Source organism: Orcinus orca, chromosome 20 (genome assembly GCF_937001465.1).
Source record: "Orcinus orca chromosome 20, mOrcOrc1.1, whole genome shotgun sequence".
NCBI classification, from domain to species: Eukaryota; Metazoa; Chordata; class Mammalia; order Artiodactyla; family Delphinidae; genus Orcinus; species Orcinus orca.
In genome coordinates, this window is record NC_064578.1 from 45,525,072 (window position 1) to 45,551,891 (window position 26,820).

At 47.2% G+C, this 26,820-nt stretch overlaps 1 protein-coding gene across 2 annotated transcripts; it reads left to right on the plus strand.

Annotated features, from left to right (window-relative positions):
• The first annotated feature begins 218 nt into the window (after window positions 1-218).
• Window positions 219-26,820, plus strand: SPINT2 (serine peptidase inhibitor, Kunitz type 2). 2 transcript variants are annotated; one of them, XM_004284242.4, is made up of 7 exons: window positions 222-583; window positions 18,971-19,141; window positions 22,355-22,408; window positions 23,652-23,705; window positions 24,271-24,432; window positions 24,793-24,828; window positions 26,141-26,820. In XM_004284242.4, exons 1-7 carry the CDS (start codon window positions 478-480, stop codon window positions 26,305-26,307), a joined length of 750 nt encoding a protein of 249 aa, XP_004284290.2. In that variant the 5' UTR covers window positions 222-477; the 3' UTR covers window positions 26,308-26,820. The 2 variants fall into 2 exon arrangements, with proteins under 2 accessions (XP_033269867.1, XP_004284290.2); XM_033413976.2 differs by lacking the exon at window positions 18,971-19,141 and having other exon boundaries at window positions 219-583.

Below are 26,820 nucleotides of genomic sequence, written 5' to 3' on the forward strand. Positions count from 1 at the left end.
GACGCAAGTCCCGCCCCTTTACCCCAGTGCCAGGGGCGGACCCAGGTGCGCCCAGGGAGGAGGACGGCCGCTCAGGTGCCTGCTCTCTGCGCCTGCGCTCTAACGCGTCCCGCCTCGCCAGGTGCGCCCCGCCCCTTCCCTGGCCTTCCACCTTCGGTAGCAGCTTCGAGGCAGCCGCCATTATCTCTGGCAACCACGGAGTGTCTGGGGGGTGTGGCGGGGTTCTGAAGGGTGGGGGGAGTCCGGGGCAAGCGAGGAGCGAACTAAAGCATCGTGGGCGCAGGAGGCAGAGTGTCCGCACACCAAAGGACCGAGAAAGGTGCTTCCCGGAGACTTCCTGTGCGGCGAGGGAACGCGCACACCTGAACGCGACGCGCTCCAGTGCGCGTGCGCGGCAAGGGTCTTCCCGCACCTGATCGCGAGACCCCAACGGCGAGCAGCTCGAGGCCTCGCCTGGGCGGACCGGTGGAGCCAGTCATGGCGCAGCTCCGTGGGCTGAGGCGGTACTGGGCGCTCCTCGCCCTGCTGGCATCGCTGCTCCTCTCCGGGGCTGAGGCGGCCGACGAAGAAAGTGGCGTCCAAGGTGAGGGCCCGGGCGGGTCTCCTGGGAGCTGTGGAGGGCTGAGAGGCCGAAGGCGGGGCGTCAGGGGCAGGGTCGAGGGGGTAAGTGGGGGTCTGAGGAGGCCCTGGGCAGGGTCTGAGCGGGGAGAATTGGCGGGGGAGGAAGTTGGGGGCGACTTGGTGAAGCTCAGGGTGTGTAGCAAGACTGAACCTTGGGAAAGAGGTTTGGGAGCCCTTGGGAGTGAGGACAGGCGGAGGAGCCCGGCCTGGGAGAAGTTTCCTGTGAATGAGGGAGGAGACTAGCGCTGTTGACCAAGAAGAGCGGCAGTGCCCCTTCCTGTGGCAGGAAGGAGGTGAGGGGCCGAACAGAAGACCAGCCCCTTCCTGGCAGAGAAGAGTTCCAAGAAAGTCCAGGGAGGCCAGCCGCAGCGGGCGGGGCTTGGATTCGGTGACCTGGTGGCCGTTTTAGCCTCAGGAAAGAAGCCCTCACCCCCACCTTTTTGGATATTGGACAACAGGCTCCTGAGAAACCTTTCTGGTTCAGCTGCAGCAGAATGCCTCCAAGAAGAAGGGTGTTTCTCAGTGATATCCAAAGGAAGGAAAAGAAAAGCAAAAGTGTTGGGGGGGAAAAACTTTGTCAGGGTGCAAGGGGGGGAGCCTCTTGGTATAAGAAGAATATTGGCATTGAGAAGCTGGACTTGGATTCCTTGGCCTGGTCCTTAGAGGTTGGTGGAGGGGAAGGCTCCGTTTAAACCTCTAAACTCTGTGGAAGTTTGGCCTGAAAGGTCTTTTTGAACAAGTGTCGGTCTAACCTTACTGCTTCAGACAGCCACAAGGAGGCTTTGAAAATAGATCTCTTGAAAGAAAAATTCGTTGGTTCAGCAAAATTTATTGAGCCCCTGTTATGTGTCAGGGGCAGTGCTGGCAGCAGTGATAACAGTCGGGACTCAGACAAGCCAGGTCCCTGCACTTAGAGAGCTTATATTCTGGTGGGATAGACAGAGACAGGCAGTAAACATTCAAATAAAGAGCATTCACCGCAGTATTAAATTACTAAGACGTAATTGAGCGGGGTGAAGTAGACAAACAGGGATGATGTAAGATGCTGGGGGCCACTTTAGCTCTGGTTGTCAGGGGAGGTCTCAGGACAGTGACGGCTGAGGTCTAACATGAAGAATGAGCAAGTGGCAGCGACACAGAGGCTTCGGGATCCAGCTGGAAGTAGTGGAGTTCAAAGGCCTTGAGGCTGGAGCAAGCTTGGTGGTACTGGAGGAAAAGAGGTGACAGCGTGACTAGAGCAGGAGTGTGTTGCGCGGGAGAGGTGGGGGATTGGGGGAGGATGCCAAGTGGGGAAAATAGGCAGGAGCCAGGTGGCTTTATAGGCCAGCATTTTGGATGGAAAGAAAGAAAGCAGGATGTATGTGCACCAAGTCATCATCTGTGGTGTCTTCTGAAGACTGTTAATTTCCCTATGCCTGAGGCAGAGAGGAAAAATTGAGTTGTGGGGTGGGGAGTAGTGTTAAGAGCCAGTGGGGAGAGACTCAGCTCCAGGGAATTAGGAATGCAGGTGTTGATCATTCTTGTGGTCTGAACTAGAATTTGTCCGCCCTTCTGGACTTTTTTAGGGGAATTAATTATGTTAGGATATACCTTCCAGTTACCTGGCCTGGGACTTTATCAAAACTGAGTTTGGGGCTAACATGTGTTGCTTACTTTGAGCTCTTGTGCATCACTTAATCCTTGAAACAACCTGGCGGTGGTGGTGAAGTTACAGATCTTGCCTAAGGTCACACAATAGTAATTGACAAAGCCAGGTCAGGCTGCAGAGGCCTTTTCTGTTTGTTCCCAGTGGCTTCCCCAGCTGTTGCAGCTGGCTGGACCTACTGACCTTTCAGAAGTACTCCTATCTGGCTGGGTGAACTAATGCCCTTGCTTATCTGAAGTTCTATTTGTATGAAAGGTTTCAACAGCTTAATATGAGGCAGGAGGTAGTTTTTATCCCTCCACCCCTTCTGATTGCTTTGATTTTTCTCAGGAAGCAAGGTCATCCATTAAGAGTGAGGTGTTTCTCCAGCCACACACAGCTGCACAGGTACCTCCAGATGAGTATGGTGGAGCGGGGGAAGTGTGTAGTGAATGTGTATAGCGGGGTGATCATAATGATCTGTGTGAAGACATGAGGGGGCTGAGGGGTAGTGGAAAGGTGGTAGGGCCAGTGGATTGTTGGAGTTGAGATTTTGAAGAGACTGAACTAGGAAGCTAGGATACAATGGGCAGTGAGGGAGATGCATGAAACTGAGGTTCTGAAGAGGCTGCAATTATTGAGACAAGGTCTAGGTGTGACCATGGGCGGGAGTGGCTGCAGGGAGGGCAAGATCACTGAAGTAGAAGAGGTCTAGGAACCAAGAGGCCAGGGTGGTTGGAGGATCGCCTATCTGGATATGGAAATCACCAAGAATGATGATAGGAGCAGCAGCGGGAGTGACAGTGAGCCAGGAGCTAAAATCATGGAGAAGTGAGGAGTAGTGACCTGGATCAGCAAATGACCCACAAGGTGGGATACGATTTACTCTGATGATGAAATTCATAACTGGGTGTTGAGGGTGGAGGGGGAATGGTGTAGAAGCAGTGCCCACTTGGAAGGGCACGAGAGAAGCTATATCTTCAGGGGAGAGCTGGGTTCAGTTAGAGTAAGAAAGTGACAAGAATGTTCAGAGAAGAGATTGAAGAAATGAGAGATTTTGCTTAAGATAGGCCATGAGTATCAGAGACTCCAGGAGTTGGGGGAAGGGAGATGCTGACAAAACAGGGTGATGAAGGGTAACTGGAGTCTGGGGCTGATGTGGTGATAAGCAAGTGATAGGAGTGTCACATGGTCTCGAGACTGACAATGTTGGTGAGGCACTGGGTGGTGGAGGGCAGAGAGGAAGGGGTGTGGGATACAGTGGACATTTGGAGGCTTGGCAAAGTGTCCTGACTCCAGACCTTTGCAGATGGAGGTGGGGGAAAGCTGATACTTCTGTGGGTGTTCAGGTGTTCGTAGCATTCAGGGAGAGTGCCAGTCTGCATGGAAGCACGTAGAGATTATAAACTGGCTGTTCCCAGCAGGCCTCAAACAGGCTTTATGTGACTTGTACAGTTTCCAGGATTGATAATTTTTTATGAAATATTTTTATTTTTGGCTTTGCCTGAAAAATTTGTAGATCTGGCGGTGCCAGTCCAGTGTTCCCACATAGCACCCATGGGGTGGTGCCAAGTACTTCTTTTGGGAAGGACAAAGAAGACTGTCTTTCTCAGCCTGTATTTATTCACTTGGCCTGCCCTCTGTATCTTCTAAGAGTTGTGACTCCCATGTTAAGAGTATGCCCCATTTAGGAAACAAAGGTAGATAAAACATAATAGCTACTTATAAATTGTACAGTGCAGTGAGTGTGTGTATGTGTGTTATTGTTGTTAGGGAACACCCCTTATCAGGTGGCCACAAATGTGCATGATTTTTTAATCTCTTCTCGGGTGATAAGTCCTGGTATTTGGAGTGCCCCCAAATACACAATTTCAATCAATACAAGGGCAGATAATATATTCCTTTTCAGAATAGAACCTCAAAAATTCCTTTTAGGAGTGGTTAGTTAAGTGTAGTTCCTGCTGCCGATAACGTATGCATCAGAACTTGTGTTAGTGGTTCCTTGGGCATCAGAACTTGTGTTAATGGTTCCTTTGCCCATAGCCCTTTGTTGTTTGTTCTTGGGAATTTCCACTGGAGATAAGTGCAGCAGCATTCATGTGAGAGCCTCCACCACACTTTGAAGTGATCTTCCATGTGCATCAACCTCTTCGATTAATTAGTTTCCCCAGAACTTTGACTGAAAGAGTGAACTTTCCAGTAAATCTCCAAGAAGCATGTTATTAGTCACCACTCCTTTTTCTTCTCCTCACCCCCATGGATAGTTGTAAACTGAGTAGCCAAAGAGAAGATGACAGGTAAGAGGGAAAGTGCAGCTGGTGTTGGTGATCAGCTGGGAGTTCTCCAAAGTAGCATCTTGTATTCTTGTCCTTCACAGAAGAGGCACTTGTTTAACTTGCAGGCAAGACAGTTTCGTTCCAGGACAGTTTGAAATATTTATTCAGCACATATTGAACACCTGCCAAGTGCCAGGCACAGTTTTAGGCCCTGGAAACAAAGCACTGAATGAAACAGATGACACCCTCCCGCCCCAATCCATGGCAGTTACATTGTAATGAGAAGAAGATAATACAATAAATAAATGAACAATGAATAGATAACTTGGTGATGAGTACTATAAAGAAAAGTAAGGTGGGGGAGGGAGAAATTAGGAATTTGGGAGTAACAGATACACACTACTATATATAAAATAAACAACAAGGACCTACCGTATATCACAGGGAACTATATTCAATATCTTGTAATAACCTATAATGGACAAGAATCTGAAAAAGAATATATATATATATATATATATATAAAACTGAATCACTTTGTTGTATACCTTGAAACATTGTAGATCAACTATACTTCAATTAAAAAAAAGAAAAAAGTAAGGTAAGGTTTGGTGTGCTTAGTACTAAAAGCATGGCCTTTGAGGCTCAGATGGTGACTATACCTAAAGAACATTGAGGGGCTTGCCTGTAGGTCCACTGAGGGAAAGTGGACCCTTGCCACCAGAAACATTCCTTTGCCCTGGTCAGTATTTGAGAAGTCAGCCTGTAATAGAGAAAGCCAGCCCCCAACCTGTTTCTCATTTTACCTATCCCCAGAGTCATTTACAACATTCAGACTTGTCTTCAGGTAGTTGGCCAGGCAGCCAAACCTCTGTGTGCCACGTCCTGAGACTGACAGGCCAAATAAGGGGTGAGGTAGCTTGTGATTCATGTGAGGCAGGAGAGAACCCTGCAGGGGTCACACTGAAATGACTTAACCCCAGGAGGCCTTGGTGGCCCAGTGATCACGTGACTAATGAGGAATTTGCAAATGACCCCAGAAGCATTAGTGTATGGATTATGGATGTCCTTGTGTGATCCTGCTCACAAATGTCATTTCACTTGTTTCTGACAAGACCTTTTTGAAAACTTATGAAGGAGTGCTGGAACTTGGATGCTGAGGCCCATGAACTTTGGAGTTAGTTACTTTGAAGTTTATTTGAAGCACATTTTTCATTATTGGAAAGCCATTTTAGAAATGAGGGCAAGTGTTTGAGATGGATCTCACCAATGGGGTCCTGGGTCCCTGGCCTCAGAAGCCCCGTAATCTGAAGTTCCTGAGTTCATATGTGGTACTTTGTCCATGTTTATTCCAGGGTCAGTCATTTAGAGTCTAGGGCGTGTTTGGGGTGGGGGTGGGGATGAAATAATATTAGATATAATAGTTTTTGACCTTTCAAAGGGCTACGTAGATAGATATATGTCTGTGGTATTGAAATTTAGTGTGGTGCTTAGGAAAAACACGTCTACAAAGGCTCCTGGGGTGGGGTGATAATGGAAAAAAAGGTTGAGAAACATTGCTCTAGGTAGAGGGCCTGTTAGCTGTAATCAGTTTCTGAAAATGGTCCATTTTTCAAAAAAGGTTAAGAACCCCTGAATGTGAATTAACAGACAATTCCATGAAAGACTTTGAAGCTACTGTTTGCTTACAAATTTTTTTTTTTTTAACATTTAGGACATTTTTCTAAAATTTGTTTTTTTTTTGGCTGCGTTGGGTCTTTGTTACTGCCCGCGGGCTTTCTCTAGTTGCGGTGAGCGGGCTTCTCATTGCGGTGGCTTCTCTTGTTGCGGAGCACGGGCTCTAGGCGCACGGGCTTCGGTAGTTGTGGCACGTGGGCTCAGTAGTTGTACCTCACAGGCTCTAGAGCACAGGCTCAGTAGTTGTGGCGCATGGGCTTAGTTGCTCCGTGACATGTGGGATATTCCCGGACCAGGGCTCGAACCTGTGTCCACTGCACTGGCAAGTGGATTCCTAACTACTGTGCCACCAGGGAAGCCCTTCCTTACAAATTATTCAGATGGAGCACTGTGATTCTAGTTATGAATTTAGATAAGGGTAGAATTTATAGTCCTGCTTGAGTGATGAGTATGAGGTGACAGTGGGTAGGGGTGGTGGTTTGCATTGTGCTGATAGTTTATGGAATGTAAACTTTTATATCTAAATATTTTATATCTAAAATGCCAAGATTATATATCTAAAACAACAAGATTTTATGAGCCTTATAATTTAAGTTGGATTTTTTATTGTAAATGTTCTTTCCTCATAAACACCTAGGGGTTATTTTAAAGTTTCTGAATTACTTATCCTAATAATGACAACTTCCAGGCACCACAACCTAGAGGACGTGGGTAGTTAGTGGCTTTCTGTACTAGAAACAGAAGCCTTCAAGTATGTAGAACCTATCCAACTAAGCAAAATAGCTGGATTTATAGATCACCTTGAAATAAGACTGATTGTAAAATAAATGTCAACTTTGGAATTTGGCACAGTAGAATTAAAGCAGCCTTGAATATCTGCCTCCCTGGTATTCAGTACCTCTTCACTCACACAGAACTTTAATATTCTCTCATTCCTCGGTGAAAAGATAACTTGAAGTCCAAATGGGTAACCAAGGCATAATTTTTCTTATTTTCTTGTCTCCGACCTCTTAATCTCCTGATACTGTAGTGTTGCAGGACTTTGATCTCTGTGATAGTCTGCCATTGTCTTACTGTAGGTGAAGATAAGGAATTTTGTGTCTTCAGGCATGGCAGGTGGTTGCACAGCAGAAAAACAAAGGGAAGGAGTGATGGTTGGGTTGGTTTGATCAACTCACTGACTTGAGTTTGTACTTTGGTTTTCCATATCCCCTCTATCCTGTCAGCCACCACATTCAGTTGGACTTACTAGTGAAATGTGTCATCCTTCCTTTATCTTCATTCCCACTGTTCCTACAGTAGTCTGGTCTTCATAAAAATATAATATCTAGTACTTACTCAAAGCTTTGTGCCAAATGTTTTAAGCCCTTATAATGGGGTAAAAAAACACCTTTAATTTTCACAACACTCTTAATGATTGTTCCCTGTGTCAAAGAAGTCCCTTCCATTTGAATTGTTTTTAAGAAATGCATCTGCAAGTCCACAGAGTTTAACTCAATGGGACCTATGGAGGGAAAGCCAGCTGAATCTCCCCACTTTATTACTTACCAGTGAATTCAAATTACATTGAGCAAATGCCCTTTCCCAGACAGGCCATGGTCAAGATAACCTCAAGATTAATAAATGGTGCATTCCACAGCAGGAAACAAAAATCTAGGTGTCACAAAATAGGACTTATTGCTAACAAACTTGTCAAAAAACATTTTTATACTAAGTAGATCCAGAATGGGTACAAATCACACAGAGAGGCCTTCACTTCAACTTGGGCTGCGTTGTATTTATAATGTCCTCAAGTTAGTTCTCTTGCTAACATTTCAGCTTTCACTGTAACCTGAAGGAATTTTAAAGAGGAAACTCTCATGTTTACTACAGAGAATATTTCTGATACAAGATGTGTGGGTTTTTCCACATCAAGCAGTTCTCAGCAGACATGGATTGGGTGTTTGGCAATTTAACTCAATTCTGAAACCGCAGGGTGTGAGCACAGATCCTGTAGGTTAAGGGCTCAGTCTCGCAAGACTCCCTCTGCCCCCTTCAAATGCCAGTCAAAGTCCGAGGTTGTCCCCTGTCATTTTCACCAACCTGCTATAAATCAAGGGCTGCCATGACCCCCTTGGATCCAATTTGCTAGAGTGGCTCACAGAACTCAGGGTAACACGTTTACCAGTTTATTATAAAGGATACAAATCAACAGCTAAATGAAGACAGAGGTCTGGAAGGGTCCTCAGTGTAGGAGCTTCTGTCCTTGTGTCCTTGTGTGAGCCACCCTTTTGGCATGTGGATGTGTTCACCAACCAGAAGCTCTTCTAACCCCTTCAATTGGGGTATTTTATGGAAGCTTCATCACATAGGCATGATTGATTATTAACTCAATATTCCACCCCTCTCCCCTCCCCGGAGAATAGGGAGTGGGGCTGAAAGGTCCAACCCTTTAATCTTGCCTTGGTTTTTCTGGCAACCAGCCCCCATCCTTTTTTTTGGCCATGCCACAAGATTTGTGGGATCTTAGTTCACCAGCCAGGGCCCTGTGCAGTTAAAGCGAGGAGTCCTAACTGCTGGACCGCCAGGGAATCCCCCCAGCCCCCACCCTGAAGCTTTCTAGGGCTCCCCCAGCCACTGTCATCTCATTGGCATACAAAAAGACAATCGTACGACTCCAGAGATTGCCAGGGTTTTAGTTCTTGTGTCAGAAACATGGGTCCAAGAACGAATATTAGAATAGAACATGCTCCAGCTCTCAGGAAATTACAAGGGTTTTAGGAGCTCTGTATCAGGAAGGGCAGGCGGGGAGAGACCAAATACATATTTCTAATTATGTCACAGATATGATAGGTCTATAATCAGAGCTTTGCCTTATCTTCCTAAGCCTCCCAAGAGTCTGATTTAGATACTCTAAGCCTCTAAAATCTGCACTTTTTTTTGATTAGCCAGGCCTAAATCAGAGAATATGGGGCTTGCCGAATTGAAGAATACTGGGTTTATACATTTTCCAGCTTTATTGAGAGGTTTATACATTTTTGTTGCATGTATTATTGTTCCCTTATTATGAATGAGGAAATGGGTGTGCAGGGAGGTTAGGAAAGCTGCCTCCCACCCCCACCCCCCAAGACAGTGGGCTAGTAAGAGGCAGCCAGGAATTCCTGCATACACTGGTCCTTTACCAGAACAGCTTCCTACAGGCCCTGTCCTCTCATCTGTCCTGCACACTTTTGCCAAGTGACTCTTCCTTATTATGTCACTTCCCTATACCAGAGCCTTTGCTCATTTCCTTTGTACCTTGTGTGGCTTACAAGCCCTTTGAATTTAGGGTGTGATTGTAATATTTTACCTTGGGTGATTTTCTTTTTCTTCTTCTATCCAAGCCAGTCTTGTGGCTCTAACTTAATTGTAAACCCCTGGAGGTCAAGGACTACATTCCCAGTGGGTGCCTTCTATGTAGGATGGCTACTCAGCTCAGTTTACCTTGGAGGGTTCCAATTTATGCCACTGTGTTTCCCATGGTAACTATTAAGAATACCCCTTTTTGGGCTTCCCTGATGGAACAGTGGTTGAGAGTCCGCCTGCCAATGCAGGGGGCGCGGGTTCGTGCCCCGGGCTGGGAGGATCCCACATGCCGCGGAGCGGCTGGGCCCGTGAGCCATGGCCACTGAGCCTGTGCGTCCAGAGCCTGTGCTCCGCAACGGGAGAGGCCACAACAGAGAGAGGCCCGTGTACCGCAAAAAAAAAAAAAAAAAAAAAAAGAATACCCCTTTTCACTCTGAAAAGTGTCTTGATCTGGAGGATAAATTATATGATCGCCCTATTTACATATATTAGCTATTCACCAAACACTTGTTGCTTACTACTGTTCAAGATACTAGGGAATTTAGTACATTCAGTTTTATTTACCATGAAAAATTTAACTGAAAAATTTAAGCAAACAAAAGGGATGACTATAATCCACTCTCCAGATAAAACCCTTAAAGAAAATAAAAGTAATGCATTCACAAAATTAGAATACTCGAATTGTACTAAAAGATACAGATGGAAAAGAAAAACTGGGAAAGCTTCTCCCTCCTTTAGTCTCTTTCCCTAAAGATAGATTCATATCTAAATTAAAAATTTAAAAAGGAATCATAATATGTAAAACATTCTTTTGCTTTTTTTCTCTCAGACACTTTTCTATACCAGCACATACGTAGTTGTCTATTTTATTTTATTTATTTATTTATTTTCTTTGCGGTACGCGGACCTCTCTGTTGTGGCCTCTCCCGTTGCGGCTCCGGACGCGCAGGCTCAGCGGCCATGGCTCACGGGCCCAGCCGCTCCGCGGCATGTGGGATCTTCCCAGACCAGGGCACGAACCCGTGTCCCCTGCATTGACAGGCAGACTCTCAACCACTGCGCCACCAGGGAAGACCCAGTTGTCTATTTTAAACAGCTCTGAGTGAGTATTCGATTATGTGGATGTCTCACAAGTTATTTCACTAGCACGAACAGGGTGTTCTGGTGGTGAATTTTCAGTTATTGTAGGTCTGTGCGCACCAAGCCCTTTGTGGATGTGGTAATAGTTGCCCCTGTTCTTTGAAACTCTTGAATTCATTGATTCTTCCTTGTTTGCCTTTTGCTACTGAGGAATGAACTGTATGCTCTCCTATTTTTTTGTATAAAATAGTATTTTCAGATGTCTGAGGATTATTGTAGCAAATCATTTCCCTTTGGCCATTATCCTTAGAATTCTAAGTGGCTTTAATGAAAAGAGTAGAGCTGTTTTTAGTGATGGAAGAGTGTGCTGCAGCATTTTTGGCAAAGGATTAACCTGAGGAAGGCGTGGTCAGTGTTGTCATAGAAATGTGAGCCCTAGGAGTCTATGTGATAGCATCTGACCACACCTGTAGGACTGCTGAGTTCTGTGACATGACGGGGTGGGGGGTGTGGAAAATCTGAGCAGGGTGTTTTTAGCAACACTCTCTAAAGAAGTGATTGGCAAACTGCAGCTCGTAGTCACTGCCTACATATGGCCTACACGCTAAGTATGGCTTTTGCGTTTTTTTAATAGTTGAAAAAAATCAAAAGAATATTTTAAGGCGTAAAAGTTATATGAAATAAATTTTTATTGGAATGACAGCCATGGTCGTTCATTTACATATTGCCTTAGGCTGCTTTCATGCTACCATGACAGAGTTGAATAGTTAGGCTAGGTGACCCGTGAAGCTTGAAAGAAAGGCAGTCCATGCTTTGCACAGTTTTCAACATGCACAGATTTCAGTTACTACAATATATGAACTGTGAGTACTTGGGTACAGAACAAGTTTCAGCTACTAGCTCTTCAGTCACAAATCATTGTGTAAATTACACATATGCATAGTGATCGGTCACTGCACATCTGTTACTCAGTTCATACACAGCAAAGCATGTAGTTGTGTTGCTTCCTTGTTTCCCAGTATACATGACAGTTTACAAAAATGGTTAATCACTAGAGGAAGTTGGCCAAAAAAAGCACCAAAGTGTAGCAAAGAGAAAAAGTGATAACGCTGGAAGGGAAATTCCAATTGAACATAAATGGAGTGATAGAAGAATGAGTTAACTGTGGGAATGTTGACACTGCTTGCCATTTGAGGCCAGATATGCAGCCAGAGGAGCGTATCAACAGAAATGAGGAAAGTAGTTGTGACAAAAAAAGGATGATCCAGTGGAAGTAATGCTGGCAGAAACTTCCACAAAAAGTCAAGCAACTTTCAGCAATTTTGTGTCATTGAAAGAGCAAAGGATAAAATGTTGGAAGCTGATCCAAACCTAGAAAGAGGTGTGACACTTCACTAAGGCGAACTGAAAAGATGCTTGCTCTGTATCATGAATTATATGAGTAAAGACCTTCACAAGCACTGTATAGACTACTCTTGGTGACTTATTTATTTACAAAGAAGATTAAACACTTCGATTCTCAAGTTTCTTTTTTTTATTTTAAATAAACTTATTTATTTCATTTATTTATTTTTGGCTGTGTTGGGTCTGTTGATGCACACGGGCTTCTCATTGCGGTGGCTTCTTTTGTTGCGGAGCACGGGCTCTAGGTACGCAGGCTTCAGTAGTTGTAGCGCACAGTTACTCCGCGGCATGTGGGATCTTCCTGGACTGGAGATCGAACCCGTGTCCCCTGCATTGGCAGGCGGATTCTTAACCACTGCGCCACCAAGGAAACCCCACTTCTCAAATTTCTAATGTTTTAACTTATAGTGTACTAAATAAATATTCATTTTATTTTATTTATTTTTATTATTCTATACATTTATAGCCCACAGTTTTTCATTTTAAAGGTCACGGAACAATCATGATTGTTCCCATTGCTCTGCATGATTTCACACTATTCTGCCTGTATTTACTATTTGGCCCATAATTAAAAAAGTTTACTGACCTTCGCTCTAGAGAAAACAGATGAGGGGAGGAAAAGGACCATTTCATGAGTGGCTCCCAGCTTGTGATGTGATCCAGGGCTTTCTTATTAGTATACAGTGAGGCAAGAAGTTGGTATTCTTCAGTTTATAGCACCCACAGGAGTAAAAAGTGTATCAAGGGACTTACCTGGTGGAGCGGTGGTTAAGAATCCCCCTGCCAATGCAGGGGACACGGGTTTGATCCCTGGTCCGGGAAGATCCCACATGTCGCGGAGCAACTAAGCCTGTGCACCACAACTACTGAGCCTGCGCTCTAGAGCCCGCGAGCCACAGCTACTGAAGCCCGCGCACCTTAGAGCCCGAGCTCTGCAACAAGAGAAGCAATGCAATGAGAAGCGCACACACTGCAACGAAGAGTAGTCCCCGCTCGCCGCAACTAGAGAATGCCTGCGTGCAGCAATTAAGACCCAACGCAGCCAAAATTAAATAAATAAATTTAAAAAAAAGCTCAAGCAACTTTAGAACCAGAGAAACCTGTTTTCTATGACAAAGACCGGTCTGTTTGGCAATTTTGTAATAGCCAGTGTTCAAAATGCCTGCCAGGGTTTTGTAATTTAGGTTCATATGTCAGATAATGTGTGATTTTAACCATTCTTAATACTTTTCCAAGAGAATGTTACTGTTTCTGAAAGGCAGGAATTCCATTTTTCCATATTCTGAAGCAAGTGTATCCAAATTTGGTGCCCTTCAGCTTTTCCCTGTTTTTCTTATTCTGTTTTGAAAACTTATAGAACATATTTAATTTTGCACTAGCATTTGTGAGCACAGAAATAGAACTTGAAACATATTTTTCATGATTGTTTTCCAAAACTATTCTGAGACCAGTATATCATTTCGTCATCTCTTAATAAGAACAGTTATTTATTAAGGAATAACTTCCTGAAAATTGTCCAACCGAGTCCCCCTCAGCCTTGGCCAGTTCTTTGGTATGGCTGTTTATGACCCTGTCATTGAGTGTCACCATAAACAGGCATAGCAGAGGGCCTGGCCTTGGTGAGCCCTCCAGTTGTGATGAAGCCTTGAGGAATGTTTTGGCTTTTAGGCAACTTCAGTTTCATGTTTTTCCCACTGCCTGTCACTATAGTGGTTTTTTTCTTTCTTTCCATCCAAGGAGTCGTTTTGTTTGTGCCTGCGCTTTCTGATCAGACCCATTTGAATTCATATACAGGTCTGCTGCTTGCTTAGCTTAACCTACCCAAAGCCTCAGTGTTCTGCTTTGTAAAGGGCAGGGGTGGGGGTGTTACTGCATGAGTCACGGTTTTATTGTGACTATTAGAAATCGTGCATAGAATGTGCCTGGCATCAAGCTTAGTGAAGGCAGTGAAATAGGGTGTCAAGAAATAAGTCATGCTCTGTATTTTGGTTCATTTTGATTTTAAGCTGGGTCTACCAAAGTATAGTATTTTGACTTTTTTGACTTTTTTTTTTTTTTTTTGGTGGTACATGGGCCTTTCACTGTTGTGGCCTCTCCCACTGCGGAGCACAGGCTCCGGACACGCAGGCTTAGCGGCCATGGCTCACGGGCCCAGCCACTCCGCGGCATGTGAGATCTTCCCGGACCGGGGCACGAACCCGTGTCCCCAGCATCGGCAGGCGGACTCTCAACCACTGCGCCACCAGGGAAGCCCTGAAGTTTATTTAAGGAAGGTGATAAGTCATGGAAGTCATCTTACATACTAAAGTATTTCTGGCTTTTTGTACAAGATTTTTGGAGAACAACAAAAGAGAAAATGCACTGATGTTATCTGGAGTGAGGTGAACAACATGTGGCCTGTGTTTCCTAAAGGAACATTCTCTCCTTTGAAACGAACCAAGCAAGCAAACAAAAACAAAATCCTTTTTCATGAGATTACTTCCTTAAGCCTAGAGAGTAAAAATGTATATGATGGAAGCTTAAAAGCAGTTTAGTTAGTAAAAGCATGTGACAAAATGAGACTTTTCTCCATTTGACAAGGAGCCTCCATACTCAGAGAAGGGACTCTGTCTTGACACAGTAAGTGTGTGGTTAAATTTCATCTTAATTGAACCTAGCTTTGGCCAACTAATCTGCTCCTTAGAGCTCTTTTACTCTAATTAAATTTATTTTAAAAAGATCAGCTTTTACCCCAATTTTAAAAAAATAAAAACAAAATAAAGAGATTAGCTTTTTTCTGATTTTATTATAGGAATTTTCAAATGTACACAAAGGAGTGAAAACAGTTTTATGAGTGCCCATAGACCATCACTCAGCTTCAACAATTGTCAGCATTCTGTCTTTTCAGATATACTGTGTTTTTAGTCCAGGTTCTCTCCTAATAAAGAGACATTTCTAAATTCTCCTGGGACAAAAATGAAGTCACCCCCATCCCTTCCTACCCCACCCAAGCAACCTGAAACTGAAAATAAGGCTGCTTCTGAAACTTAAACTATGAGATCGATGTGTGATCATTGACAGCAGATATGAGCAGCCGTCTGAGACAGAATAGCCTCTGAGGCCCACAAAATTTATAATGAAGGAACCATCACATCTACAGAAAGAATGGTCCAGTCAGGAAGAGGCATTGGTCAGTGGTGGAAGTCAGAAAAGTAAGTGTTCCAGAGGCAGACCTTGACTGTGCTCTCTTGACCTAAGCGCTTCCCGAGCTGTCTGCTGCAAGCCTCTAGTCTGCGTGGTAGATCCCAGTAGAGAGTAAGTTCACAGGAATCCTACGGAAAACTTCCTTACTGTGACTCCAAGTCACCTGCTCCATTTCAGCTTGCTATCCGAGGTGGTATGTTGCTACACATCCGCCCCGCTGGACAGTTATTTCCTCAGTATCCTCCTGTGTGCTTTGTTAGTAAGATCAGCATCCCTGTGCCTCATCAGCTCTGGGGCACTAAGAGTGCCTGTCTGAGCCTACAAAGATGAGGGCCAGATTCTGTGCAGTGTTTACTTCACCAAGGTAACTGCCCTCCATCCCTAGATGAGCTTTTCCCTCTTCCTCTCTATGCACCCTCAGGCTTCTATACCTGCACAGAATGTATCTGGCACCCTTGCTTATGAAAAGCCACCCAGTTCTCACCCTTTATACTGTGTTCGCCCTGCTGCGTTCTCTGCTGTGGTGTCTGGCAGTTCCCACCTGGCTGGCTTGAGCTTTGTTTGGCCCCTCTCAGGTGTTTGTTTCCATTGAGACATAATTCACGTTCTGTACAGTTGACCCATTTAAAGTGTACAATTCCCCCCTCAGGGTTTTTGTTTAAAAGATTGTACGTGAAGCTGCTCAGGAAGCAAGGACACAAAGCAGTCAATGATCCCCAGGGCTCTCAGCTTGGCAGGGCATTGGATAGGCTGTTGCCAAACCTCGGCAGCAGTGGGGTGCTCCCGCCTTGATGTTGTTTTCAGTTTTGGATCATAAGTGCATCACGTGTGGGTCCTCTCCATCTTGTCTTGTTTTTAGCAGTGCTGCCTCTGGCATTTGACAGCCATGTGGATTGGGCAGAAATATATACCAAAGAACTCTTCTCCTTCCATGTCTTCCCTGGGCCTTGTTGATTGCGTTTGTTTTGTGACCTTTGCACATTGTCAAAAGTACCTGTTCCAGGTGCACACCCAGCTGGTTCTGGTTGATGTGTTATATGGGCCTGGGCCTATTTAAAAAAAAAACTGATTTAGTAAAGTATTTACATACCATAAAATCACTTGTTTTAAGTATACAACCCAGGGCTTCCCTGGTGGCGCAGTGGTTGAGAGTCCGCCTGCCGATGCAGGGGACACAGGTTCGTGCCCCGGTCCGGGAAGATCCTACATGCCGCGGAGCGGCTAGGCCCGTGAGCCATGGCCACTGAGCCTGCGCGTCTGGAGCCTGTGTTCTGCAACGGGAGAGGCCACAACAGTGAGAGGCCCGCGTACCACAAAAAAAATAAATAAAAGTATACAACCCAATGACTTTTGGTACATTTACAGAGTTGTACAACCATCCCCCCAATCCAATTTTAGAACATTTCCATCAGCCCCAAAAGATCCATCCCTGTGCCCATTTGCAGTCATTCTCCGCTCCACACCCCCAACACCAGGCAAACACTAATCTACTTCCTGTCTCTATTGATTTGCTTTTTCTGAACATATCGTATGATTCCATTCATATGAAGTATCCAGATAAGGTACTTTTTTTTTTTGGTTGTGCTGGATCTTAGTTGAGGCTCATGGACTCCTTAGTTGCGACAGGTGGGCTCCTTAGTTGCGGCAGGTGGGCTCCTTAGTTGTGGCATGCAAACTCTTAGTTGAGGCATGCATGTGGGATCTAGTCGAATCCGGGCCCCCTGCATTGGGAGTGCGGAGTCTTATCCACTGTGCCACCAGGGAGGTCCCCAGATAAGATACTTTCTAACTGGTGGTTTCATTGACGGTTGCTTGCAAATTAACAGAGCATTTTTTTTACTTCACAGTATGCTTTTTCTGCTGTACTAGTTACCTGTGATTTATTGGTGTGTGAATGAGTTTCTTGGGGTGTTTGTTTTGCATAGCACCAACCTTTTTTGTCCATAGATAGATGTTTTGTGGAACATTTGGTTTCTTGCCCATCGTTGTGATGTATTTTGGGAGACGCAAGAGAAGCACAAATCCTGCTCTCTGTGCTTTCGAAAGGTATCCCCTAGTTGGTGAGGTAAACCTAGCAAACATGAAAACAACTAGGGAGGAGTAAATGACAGCATATAACCAAGTTTTGGGCCCTAGGATGTTTTTATTTGAGATGTTTATGAAGCACCCTGTGCTAGGCCCAGGGCAGGGTGGAATGCCCTGATGCCAGAAGGCAGAGATGTAGGAGGCCAGGGTGTAGGGAGAGGTGATGTGGACTCGTGATGCCAGGAGGGGGTGATACGGTGGTGCAGAGCACACGTTGAATCACATGGTCAGGTTACTCCCTTTCCAAGTTGCTTTCAATCCTCCTGATTCCTCCAGGAGAAAGTTTCATTCTAGTGCAGGTGATACCTCCAGCACTTGTTTATCTGTCCCTTTTTAAGAGAGAGCAGATTTCTAGGCCTTCTGCAGGCAGATCTATCTGGCTGCAATTGTAACATTGTTCTGTTTTCCTTGTACTAGAGTGGGGCCAGATTTTAGGACACCTTGTAACCCAGCCCATCTTGGTGTGCTCAGATTGGGGGAGCCATCATAAGCGCCGAAGCAGAGGAGTGACCTTAGTTGTCTCTGGAAGGTTGGCAGTTGGGGGAACTAACATTAGGGAGCTTCTTTCTGAGGCTCTTGTGGTAATTTGACTATGAAGTGGCCTATCCTGGCAGAGAGTAGACAGGAAAAGTTAGGAAAGGTCCTTCTGTGGGGCGCTAAGAGCACCAGGCCGTGCGTTTCCTTCCTGACCGTGCATTGCCAGCTCTGGGCTTTCATTTTTTTTTTTTTAATTAATTAATTTTTGGCTGCTTTGGGTCTTCTTTGGTGCGTGCAGGCTTTCTGTAGTTGCAGCGAGCGGGGGCTACTCTTTGTTGTGGTGCACGGGCTTCTCATTGTGCTGGCTCCTCTTTTTTTTTTTTTTTTTTTTTTTTTGGCGGTACGCGGGCCTCTCACTGTTGTGGCCTCTCCTGTTGCGGAGCACAGGCTCAGCGGCCATGGCTCACGGGCCCAGCCGCTCCACGGCATGTGGGATCTTCCCGGACCAGGACACGAACCCGTGTCCCTTTCATCGGCAGGTGGACTCTTAACCACTGCGCCACCAGGGAAGCCCGCTGGCTTCTCTTTGTTGTGGAGCACGGGCTCTAGGCACGTGGGCTTCAGTAGTTGTGGCATGTGGGCTCAGTAGTTGTGGCTCGTGGGCTCTAGAGTGCAGGCTCAGTAGTTGTGGTGCACAGGCTTAGTTGCTCCGTGACATGTGGGATCTTCCCAGACTAGGGCTCGAACCCTTGTCCCCTGCGTTGGCAGGTAGATCCTTAACCACTGTGCCACCAGGGAAGTCCCAGCTCTGGCCTTTCAGTGCTAAGCTCCCCTAGGCCCAGTGAGACGGGCACATATCCAGAAGGATCCTGCAGTCTGGTTTTTTGCCTTTGAAAGTCCTTTTTCTATACTGGATGTGTGTGTGTTTGATAATGGGGGCAGGGACCAAATCAACACGCAACTGAAATTCAGTTCAGTCTGGTGGGTTGGTGTCTTTGTTGTTAGATGATGCCTTCCTATACAAAGAAGGAATCACTAGGTAGGCCTGATGGCGACACTTCAGAAACAGCTCACAGAGGAACTGTGCTGAAACTTAAGGCTCTGGTTCTCCTCTTGGGGCTCTGGAAAGCTGTGGGCCTTCTCCTACAGGTCTGTGCATGTTCTGTCTTGCCAGAATTGCCCTGCCAAGCTAACTGGTCTCTGGTTGGTTGTGTTTTAGATTTTTGCCGAGTTTCGAAGAGTGTGGGAAAATGCCGGGCCTCCATCCCTAGGTGGTGGTACAATGTCACTGATGGATCCTGCCAGCAGTTTGTGTATGGAGGCTGTGGAGGGAATGACAATAATTACATGACCAAGGAGGAGTGTCTTGCAAAGTGTGCTGGTGTCACAGGTAAGACAGTGCTGTTGGGGAAGTTTTATTATCTAGAGACACTTTATTAATTGGGACATAGCTGCCTTTTGCTCTTTGCTAGTTCTTCACTGCTGAAACTGGGAGACGTTTTTAAAAGCAGAAGAAACAGGCACAGTGTGAAGGTCGCCCACACGGTGGTTTCACAGCGGTATCCTCCCTCCTCTTCCCAGAAAGGGGAGAGTAGGCCGCAGACTGGAGCCAGGGGAGGGGTGACATGACTGCGTCTTCTCCCCAACTTCCCTTCTCCCACTACTGAGAGCAGGTCCCACGCCAGGCCTGGTATGAGCAGAGTCCTCCAGGTCTACTCAGATGGGCTGCCCTCCTTGCTTCCTGGGCATTTGGGTTATTTTTACCTTTGGGACAAATGACTTGAGGAGCTCACCCAGCCAGCCAAGTTATGAATCAAGTTAAAACTAGAACATACTTCTGGAATCCATCCTTCTCTCAGCCTTCGTGAGTGATTCTGTGGAATCAAGATAATGTTGACCCTGAGAGCCTCCCAGTGTAAATAAAAACCTAAAGCCCCACAACAGTGTGCACTGGCTCTGAACGGAGCCTCGAGGGACTCCTTGAGACCTGATGGCAGTGCGATATTGGCCCTCAGGGGCCTGATCCTTCCTAGGTGTTCCAGAGACCCGCAGATTGGGCCAGCCAAACTGTCAAAGATTTTCATTGGCTATTTCCTTAACATTGTTACGGGACTTCTTGCATCCTTTCCTGACAGCTTGATGTCAGTGTTTGGACTCTGGATTATGATTCTGTGTCAGAATGTGCTGGTGCCCTCAGTGCTCACCGCACTGGCTGTAATCTCTCTTGGCTTTGAACTCTGCATTCAGAAATCAGATAAGCTTATTAAAGTTGTGTGTAAAGAGAGGAAGACAACAGTGGTCTTGGCTGTGAACTGAGGTTTAAAACATAATGCACAGACACACAAGCCCAGCAGTGACTGAGTGCCTTGAGGAACATTTTATTGATCTTCGTGTGCCCAGTGCCCGGAAGGCACTCAACAAGTGTTTGGAGAGCCGAGGTGGCTGGTATTAGTTTTGGATTGTACAGATGAGTTCCTCGTCTGTTTTGGGGCAGGGTGGGGGGGCAACTGGCAACCTTACCAGATGGTGATGGAGAAAAATACCATTTATTGTATGTGGTTTTCCGCCATCAGCTGTGATCCAGTGTCAGGGAAGGAATTAAGGGGAAGTGTTTTTTGCTACCTTTTCTGTCCTTTTCCAGTCAGGAGTTGACAGTAGCAAATGTACATGCCGTTCTGGTTACTCCTTGGTTTCTCAGGGGGAAAGTTAAGTTCTAAGAACACAAGCAGTGGACAGTGGGCATTAAGGCGGGATGTCTCTGCAAGGAGCCACAGGGTGTAGTGTTTTGCTGGGAGAAGGCAGACAGCTATCTATCTTCCTAGAGGTCAAGCCAGAGTCTGGCCCCAGCCTTGACGTCCCGGAAAGCTCATTTGCTGGCATCCGAGCGTGGCCGCACTGCACAGCTCCTGAGGCGTTCTCTTTGCCAACATATTTTCTCCCAGGCAGGCAAGCTCTGTGGGGAACCAAATGATAATGAGAATGCCAGTTTATTAATTAATTATAATGAGAACCAGAACCACCAAAGGGACCAGACACTTCTGTCCCTGTGCCTTCACCCTTAGTTTGTGTAGGCAAACCTCTCAGCGACATTCCCAGAACATTGCTTGATGAGGGGAGAGGCAGAACTGGAGGAGCTGGTTTGTGATGGGAATGTGTAATGGCATCAGGTTAGGCCAGCCCCACGCCTCTGCACAAGGGAGGGTTCCTCCCTCCTGGACCCTGCCAGCACTCCCTTTTTTGCACTTGCACCCACGCTCTTAGCTTTGTGTGTGTGCAAGATAAAATATACATAACGCGGGCTTCCCTGGTGGTACAGTGGTTGAGAGTCCGCCTGCTGTTGCAGGGGACACGGGTTCGTGCCCCGGTCTGAGAGGATCCCACATGCTGCGGAGCGGCTGGGCCCATGAGCTATGGCCGCTGAGCCTGCGCGTTTGGAGCCTGTGCTCAGCAACGGGAGAGGCCACAACAGTGAGAGGCCCGCGTACCACACACACACACACACACACACAAAATATATATATATACATAACGTATAATTTAGCATTTAACCATTTTTAAGTGCACAGTTTAGTAGCATGAAGTACATTCACAGTGCTGAGCACACCCTTCACTTTTTTTAAAATATTTATTTATTTATTTGGTTGTGCCGGGTCTTCGTTGTGGCACATGGGCTCCTTAGTTGCAACAGTCAGGCTTCTTTGTTGTGGCAGGTGGGCTTCTTAGTTGTGGCACACGGGCGCCTTAGTTGTGGCCTGCGAACTCTTAGTTGCAGCCTGTGAATTCTTAGTTGCAGCATGCATGTGGGATCGAGTTCCCTGACCAGGGATTGAACCCAGGCCCCCTGCATTGGGAGCGCATAGTCTTTTTTTTAACACACCTGCATCTTTTTTTAAAAAATAAATTTATTTATTTACTTATTTATTTATTTTTGGCTGCATTGAGTCCTCATTGCTGCACGGGCTTTCTCTAGTTGTGTCGAGAGGGGGCTACTCTTCATTGCAGTGCGCGGGCTTCTCATTGTGGTGGCTTCTTTTTGTTGCGGAGCACGGGCTCTAGGCACCCAGACTTCAGTAGTTGTGGCTCATGGGCTCTAGAGTGCAGGCTCAGTAATTGTGGTGCACGGGCTTAGTTGCTCCGTGGCATGTGGGATCTTCCCAGACCAGGGCTCGAACCTGTGTCCCCTGCATTGGCAGGCGGGTTCTTAACCACTGGGGAGCGCATAGTCTTATCCACTGCGCCACCAGGGAAGTCCCACGCCCTTCACTTTTTTAATTCATTGGGTGAGTTAATACAGTTCCACAGGTTATTTGGCCCTGGAAGCCATTCTGTCTTTTTATAATGTCATTTCACACGTCTTTGCTCGGATTCCCAGCTGGTTGATCTTAAAATTTAACCCACAAGGGCAGTCTTGGTTCCTTATTTTCCAAGTTCTGGCAGGTTTGTGGTCCAGCATGTGCACTGAAGGGCCCACATAAAGGAGAAATGGGAGTCGCTGTGAGAGGCACACAGGACCAAGCCTCCTCAGGGATACAGCTTGTTTTGTTTCACCAGGCAATCTTGGAGGTACACTTTCTCACTGTGCTGTTTATTTGTCCTCTTGTAGTGAACACCATCAATGAACTGTCCAGGAATGGAGCAGATTCCTCTGTCCCAAGTGGTAAGTTCTTAAAAAGACCCAGGATGGAATGAGGGCCATCCGGATGGCTAATGTGAAAGGACATTTTTACTTTGGGCATTGTACAAGGGCTTCCACCTCCTGGTTCTGTTTACTCAGAACTGGCGAACAGGGGCTCTGCCTGGGCTGCCAGCTTCTGGCTCCTGGCCAGCATCCTTCCGCTGGGGAGTTCAGCAGACAAGAGGGCTGAGGGATTCTACAGTGCTTCCTGGCTGACCTCAGCTTCCTCCTGGGGGATAAGGAATTGTGGCTACTGCTGCATGTGGCTCAGACCCCTTCCCCCGCTTTGGGCTGGCTTCCAGTCCCCTGGCCTCAGCCTTCGTGCTGTCTTCACTGCCCTGTCCCACCTCCTTGCTTGCTGTATCTCCTTTGCTCCGTGTCGTCCTTGCTGTCCATCTCCCTCCCTGTGCTAAGAGTCCTCTGTCTTCTGCCACCCCCGCCTCCGTTCCCACTGCAGTTCTTGATCTGGAGCTTTGTGTTAGCTTGCTTTGTAGTGCTGACAGCAGCGCCCCATTCCTCCTTTATGCTTAAAGGACTCTGCATCAGGAGCCGGGGGTGAGTGGTTCAGATGCACTCGTAAGTCCAGTCCAGCTTTCCCAAAGGCCAGTCCCCAGGCAGTGGGTTCTGCTGGGTGAGACCTGCTGTGGAGGGAGAGAGTCCCCCCCTACCCCATTTGAGGATGGCCCCCAGTCAGCCACTGGCCACACACTGGTTGCAGTCTTGATTCTGGTCCTTTGGCTCTGACATCAGCACCCACGTGAGAGTGAGGCTAGGAATCCTGTGACTGTCCTGACCATTGCTTTGCCTGGGTTCATTGCTTATTCCCAAGCTGGCCTCTGCAAGGTCATCCAGAGCCATGGGGCACTGGCATCATAACTCTGGTTTCTGTCCTGTTTCAGAAGAAAATTCCCCCAAGAGAATAAGGGACCCTCCTCCCTGTGTCAGAGAGTGGACACCTCTGGTCTTCCTCATCACCCCAGAAACTGTGGCTGGGATTAGTTTCCATAGTAACCCCTGAGGTGACAGGCAGGCTTCCCCATCCGGCATTCATTCTGTGTGTGCCGTAGAGCCCATTAGGACTGGGAGTTGATGGAGCAAAGCTGCCCACAGAGAGGGGCTCCACTCCCTTCCAGGTACCTCAGTGGGCCCTTTTAGACTCAGCCCCAGCTAGGCGACGTGCCCTGTGTCCATTCCAGCCTCCCTGACATGGATGTTTGTGTTTCAGTTCCCAGAAGGCAGGATTCTGATGACCTGTCCAGTGATATTTTCAACTATGAAGGTATAACTTCTAAAAAACATGTTTTCTTACTTAATTGGGAATTGAGACACACTTGAGGATTTCCATTAAGGCTATTGTAGAGCAGGGCTTCCCGACCTTTCCCAGGTGTTAGGACTCATGAGGATGCCCTGGGGCAGCAGGAAGCAGGATGTGACACAGCACGCCCTTGGGAAGCTTTGCTCGAGAGGCAGCAGTGGCGTGCAGGCTCTGCCTCCCACCAGCTGCGCCCACGGGATACTGTAGCTCTGCCTCAGAGTCCCTGACTATGAAATGAGGGGCCTAGTTCAGACCTCTCTTGAAAGTTCAGAGACCGAGTTAACACATGTAGAGCCTACAACAGTGACTGACATAGAATAACCTCCATAACAGTGTAGTCTGGCCATAAAGAGAAAGAGATCTGAAAATGTGGGCCAGAATGGCCACGTTTGTAATGGCCAAGTTTCTTTTAACAGAGAGATGTTTTCCCCATTGGCTGGCAGTCATATGACTGCTTGGGAGCATTCTAGCTCCATTCACCTCTCCTGGGCCCTGCTAATTTGTATCCCTTGGGCTGTCTCACTCCCAGAACACTGCACTGCCAAGGCCATCACTGGGCCTTGCCGCGCATCCTTCCCACGCTGGTACTTTAATGTCGAGAAGAACTCTTGTGATAACTTCATCTACGGCGGATGCCGGGGCAATAAAAACAGCTACCTCTCCAAGGAGGAGTGCATGCAGCGCTGCTTCGGTGAGTCTGCCTGACTCCTAAATCCAAGAAACAACCATGGGCAGATGAACCCTCCCGAGAGGACAGCAGTCCCTTTCCTCATCCCTAAAATGAAGGCCTTGGAAATGCTGTCATTTGGACTCTGCCATTAGTCTTCTCTGGCTCCCTCGTGGGGAAGGGGGTGGGCTGTGGCTCCAGCTGTTGGGCACATGTGTCCTAGGTCCCTACTGGGGTGGCAAGGTCTCAGAACCCTCAGAAGAGCTGGAAGAAGCCGTTCAGAAAGAGCGTGAAGGCCCAGGGCTGAGGGGAATCCTCAGGTGGCTGCAGCTGTGAGGGGAGGAGGGCTGAAAGCTGACCTCAGGGTTGTGTGTTTTCTTCCAGGCAAGCAGTTGTATCCTGCCCTGCCCCGCACTAAAGGTAAACGGCCTCTTGCCCCCTCCACCTGCCTGCCTTGACTAAGCTCAGCTGTGTTTTTTGCAGGCTCATGTTGTGTTGGACACATCATCCTTCACTGTAAACATCGTTTTGTTAGAAAGTCGTGTTTCTGCACGAGAACAGCCAGGCAGCTTGGAACATGTGGTGGATGTTTGTCCCACTGTACAGTGTACATAAACGGGTTAGGAGTGAGGCTGCCTCTGCCTAGGCAGCCTGGGGGTGACTGTTTGAGGTGTGTGGGATCTGCTGCACGCAGGCCTGGGACTAACTCCAGGTTTTGGGGGGGAACTTTACTGCCATAGGGTGTACAGAGTTGGTCATGGGTGATAACAAAGGAAGGTGGAAAGCCCTTGTCATGTGTGGGTGGAGCATGGCCCCAGCCAGTGCTGTTGTCCCCAAGCAGTCTGGTCTGACAAGGAGGCTAGGCCTCCTCTAGCTTTTGTTTCTGATTCTGAGCCTGAATCATGGATGGTAGTGTTTGCACAAAAGACCTGCCACACTGGTTTGGCCTCTTTCCACCTGTTTCCCTGTTAAGGAGTCCAGGCCTGGCCTGTGTGTCTGCTCTGCTTTAGAAGAGAAATGAAACTGGGACCTGGTTTGCCAGGCATAAGGATCTGGACGGTTGGAGATGGAGAGTGAATCGACCCTGTCCAATTCTGCAGCCAAGCGGGGAGAGGGAGCCGGGTAGCTGCCATAGGAGGCCACATTCCTTAGGTGGAGCCCCACCTGAAGAAAAAGCATCTTAACTGACCAGTGGGACTGCAGTGGGGCAACTACTATTAAATCTACCTGGGCAGTTAGGAGCATGAGGGTCCCCTCCCGGCCCTGCTCCGAATATACCCATGCCTCTGCCCTTCCCTCATTCCACAGGCAGCCACCCCAGCCAACTGCAGGGCCACATCTTTCTCTGTGGCTGGTTGGGGGAGGGGGGTGTGTGTTTGCACACACACACCGGAGGTGTGTGCTTTTCCTGTACAAATTGCCGCAGAGAGGTGGCAGGGTAGTACAGAGTTGAAGTGGGGATTTTTGGTTCAAAAAGGAGGAACACAAGGAGCCACTCTGTCCATGTGCACATAGCATAGCACCTCCTTTTTTCAGGAACCTACTTCTCAAGACTGTAGGGACTCTCCTTGAGGACTTCCTGTCAAGCAGTGTCAGTTCTCCAGAGCCTTCTGGGTTGGGGTGGGGGGACGTCTGGCCCAAGGGCTGCTGGTCTACCTCCCAAGCCCACGTGGACACTCTGGCTGTGGCCCGCCTCGTCCTGCTGGTTCTGAGGCCTCTCTCTCATCCACAGTGGTGGTCCTGGCAGGGCTGTTCGTGATGGTCCTGTTCCTCTTGCTGGGAGCCTCCGTGGTCTGCCTGATCAGGGTGGCGCGGAGGAACCAGGAGCGCACCCTCCGTACTGTCTGGAGCTCTGGGGACGACAAGGAGCACCTGGTGAAGAACACTTACGTCCTGTGAACGCCCTGTCGCCAAGGGGCTGCCCTCCTCAACCCCCTGTTAATGAAGAGAATCTGCGAAGGGAGGAGAGACAAGTGTCGAACACATGTGTGCTTTTTCAAATAGAGTGATTTGTCTGTATTTGCGCGATCATTAGGGCTTTTGGCCTGTTTGTTAATCCAGAAGGTAAGAGGGCTGCTCCCTGGTCTCCCGGGATGGGTTTGCTTTGGAAATTCTCTTAGTGAAGGGCTGTGCATGTTGCAGATGTTCTAGGCCTAGATTGGAGTCGGTTCCTCTTCAATTTATTTCTTTGCTCCAGGTATAGTTTTCTTAGCTTATGTTGAATCCTGTTGCCTCCTTTCCCATCACAAAAGTGACGTTTTAATAGTTTCCTTTGTTTGTTTTCTGTTTGTTTTTTTTAAGTAAGCAGAAACATAAGTTTTTTTAATTAGGATTCTGAAAGGAAGAAAGTTAAATGTACAAGTTTAATAAAAACGGCCTTCCCTTTTAAAATAAATTTCAGCATGTGCTTTC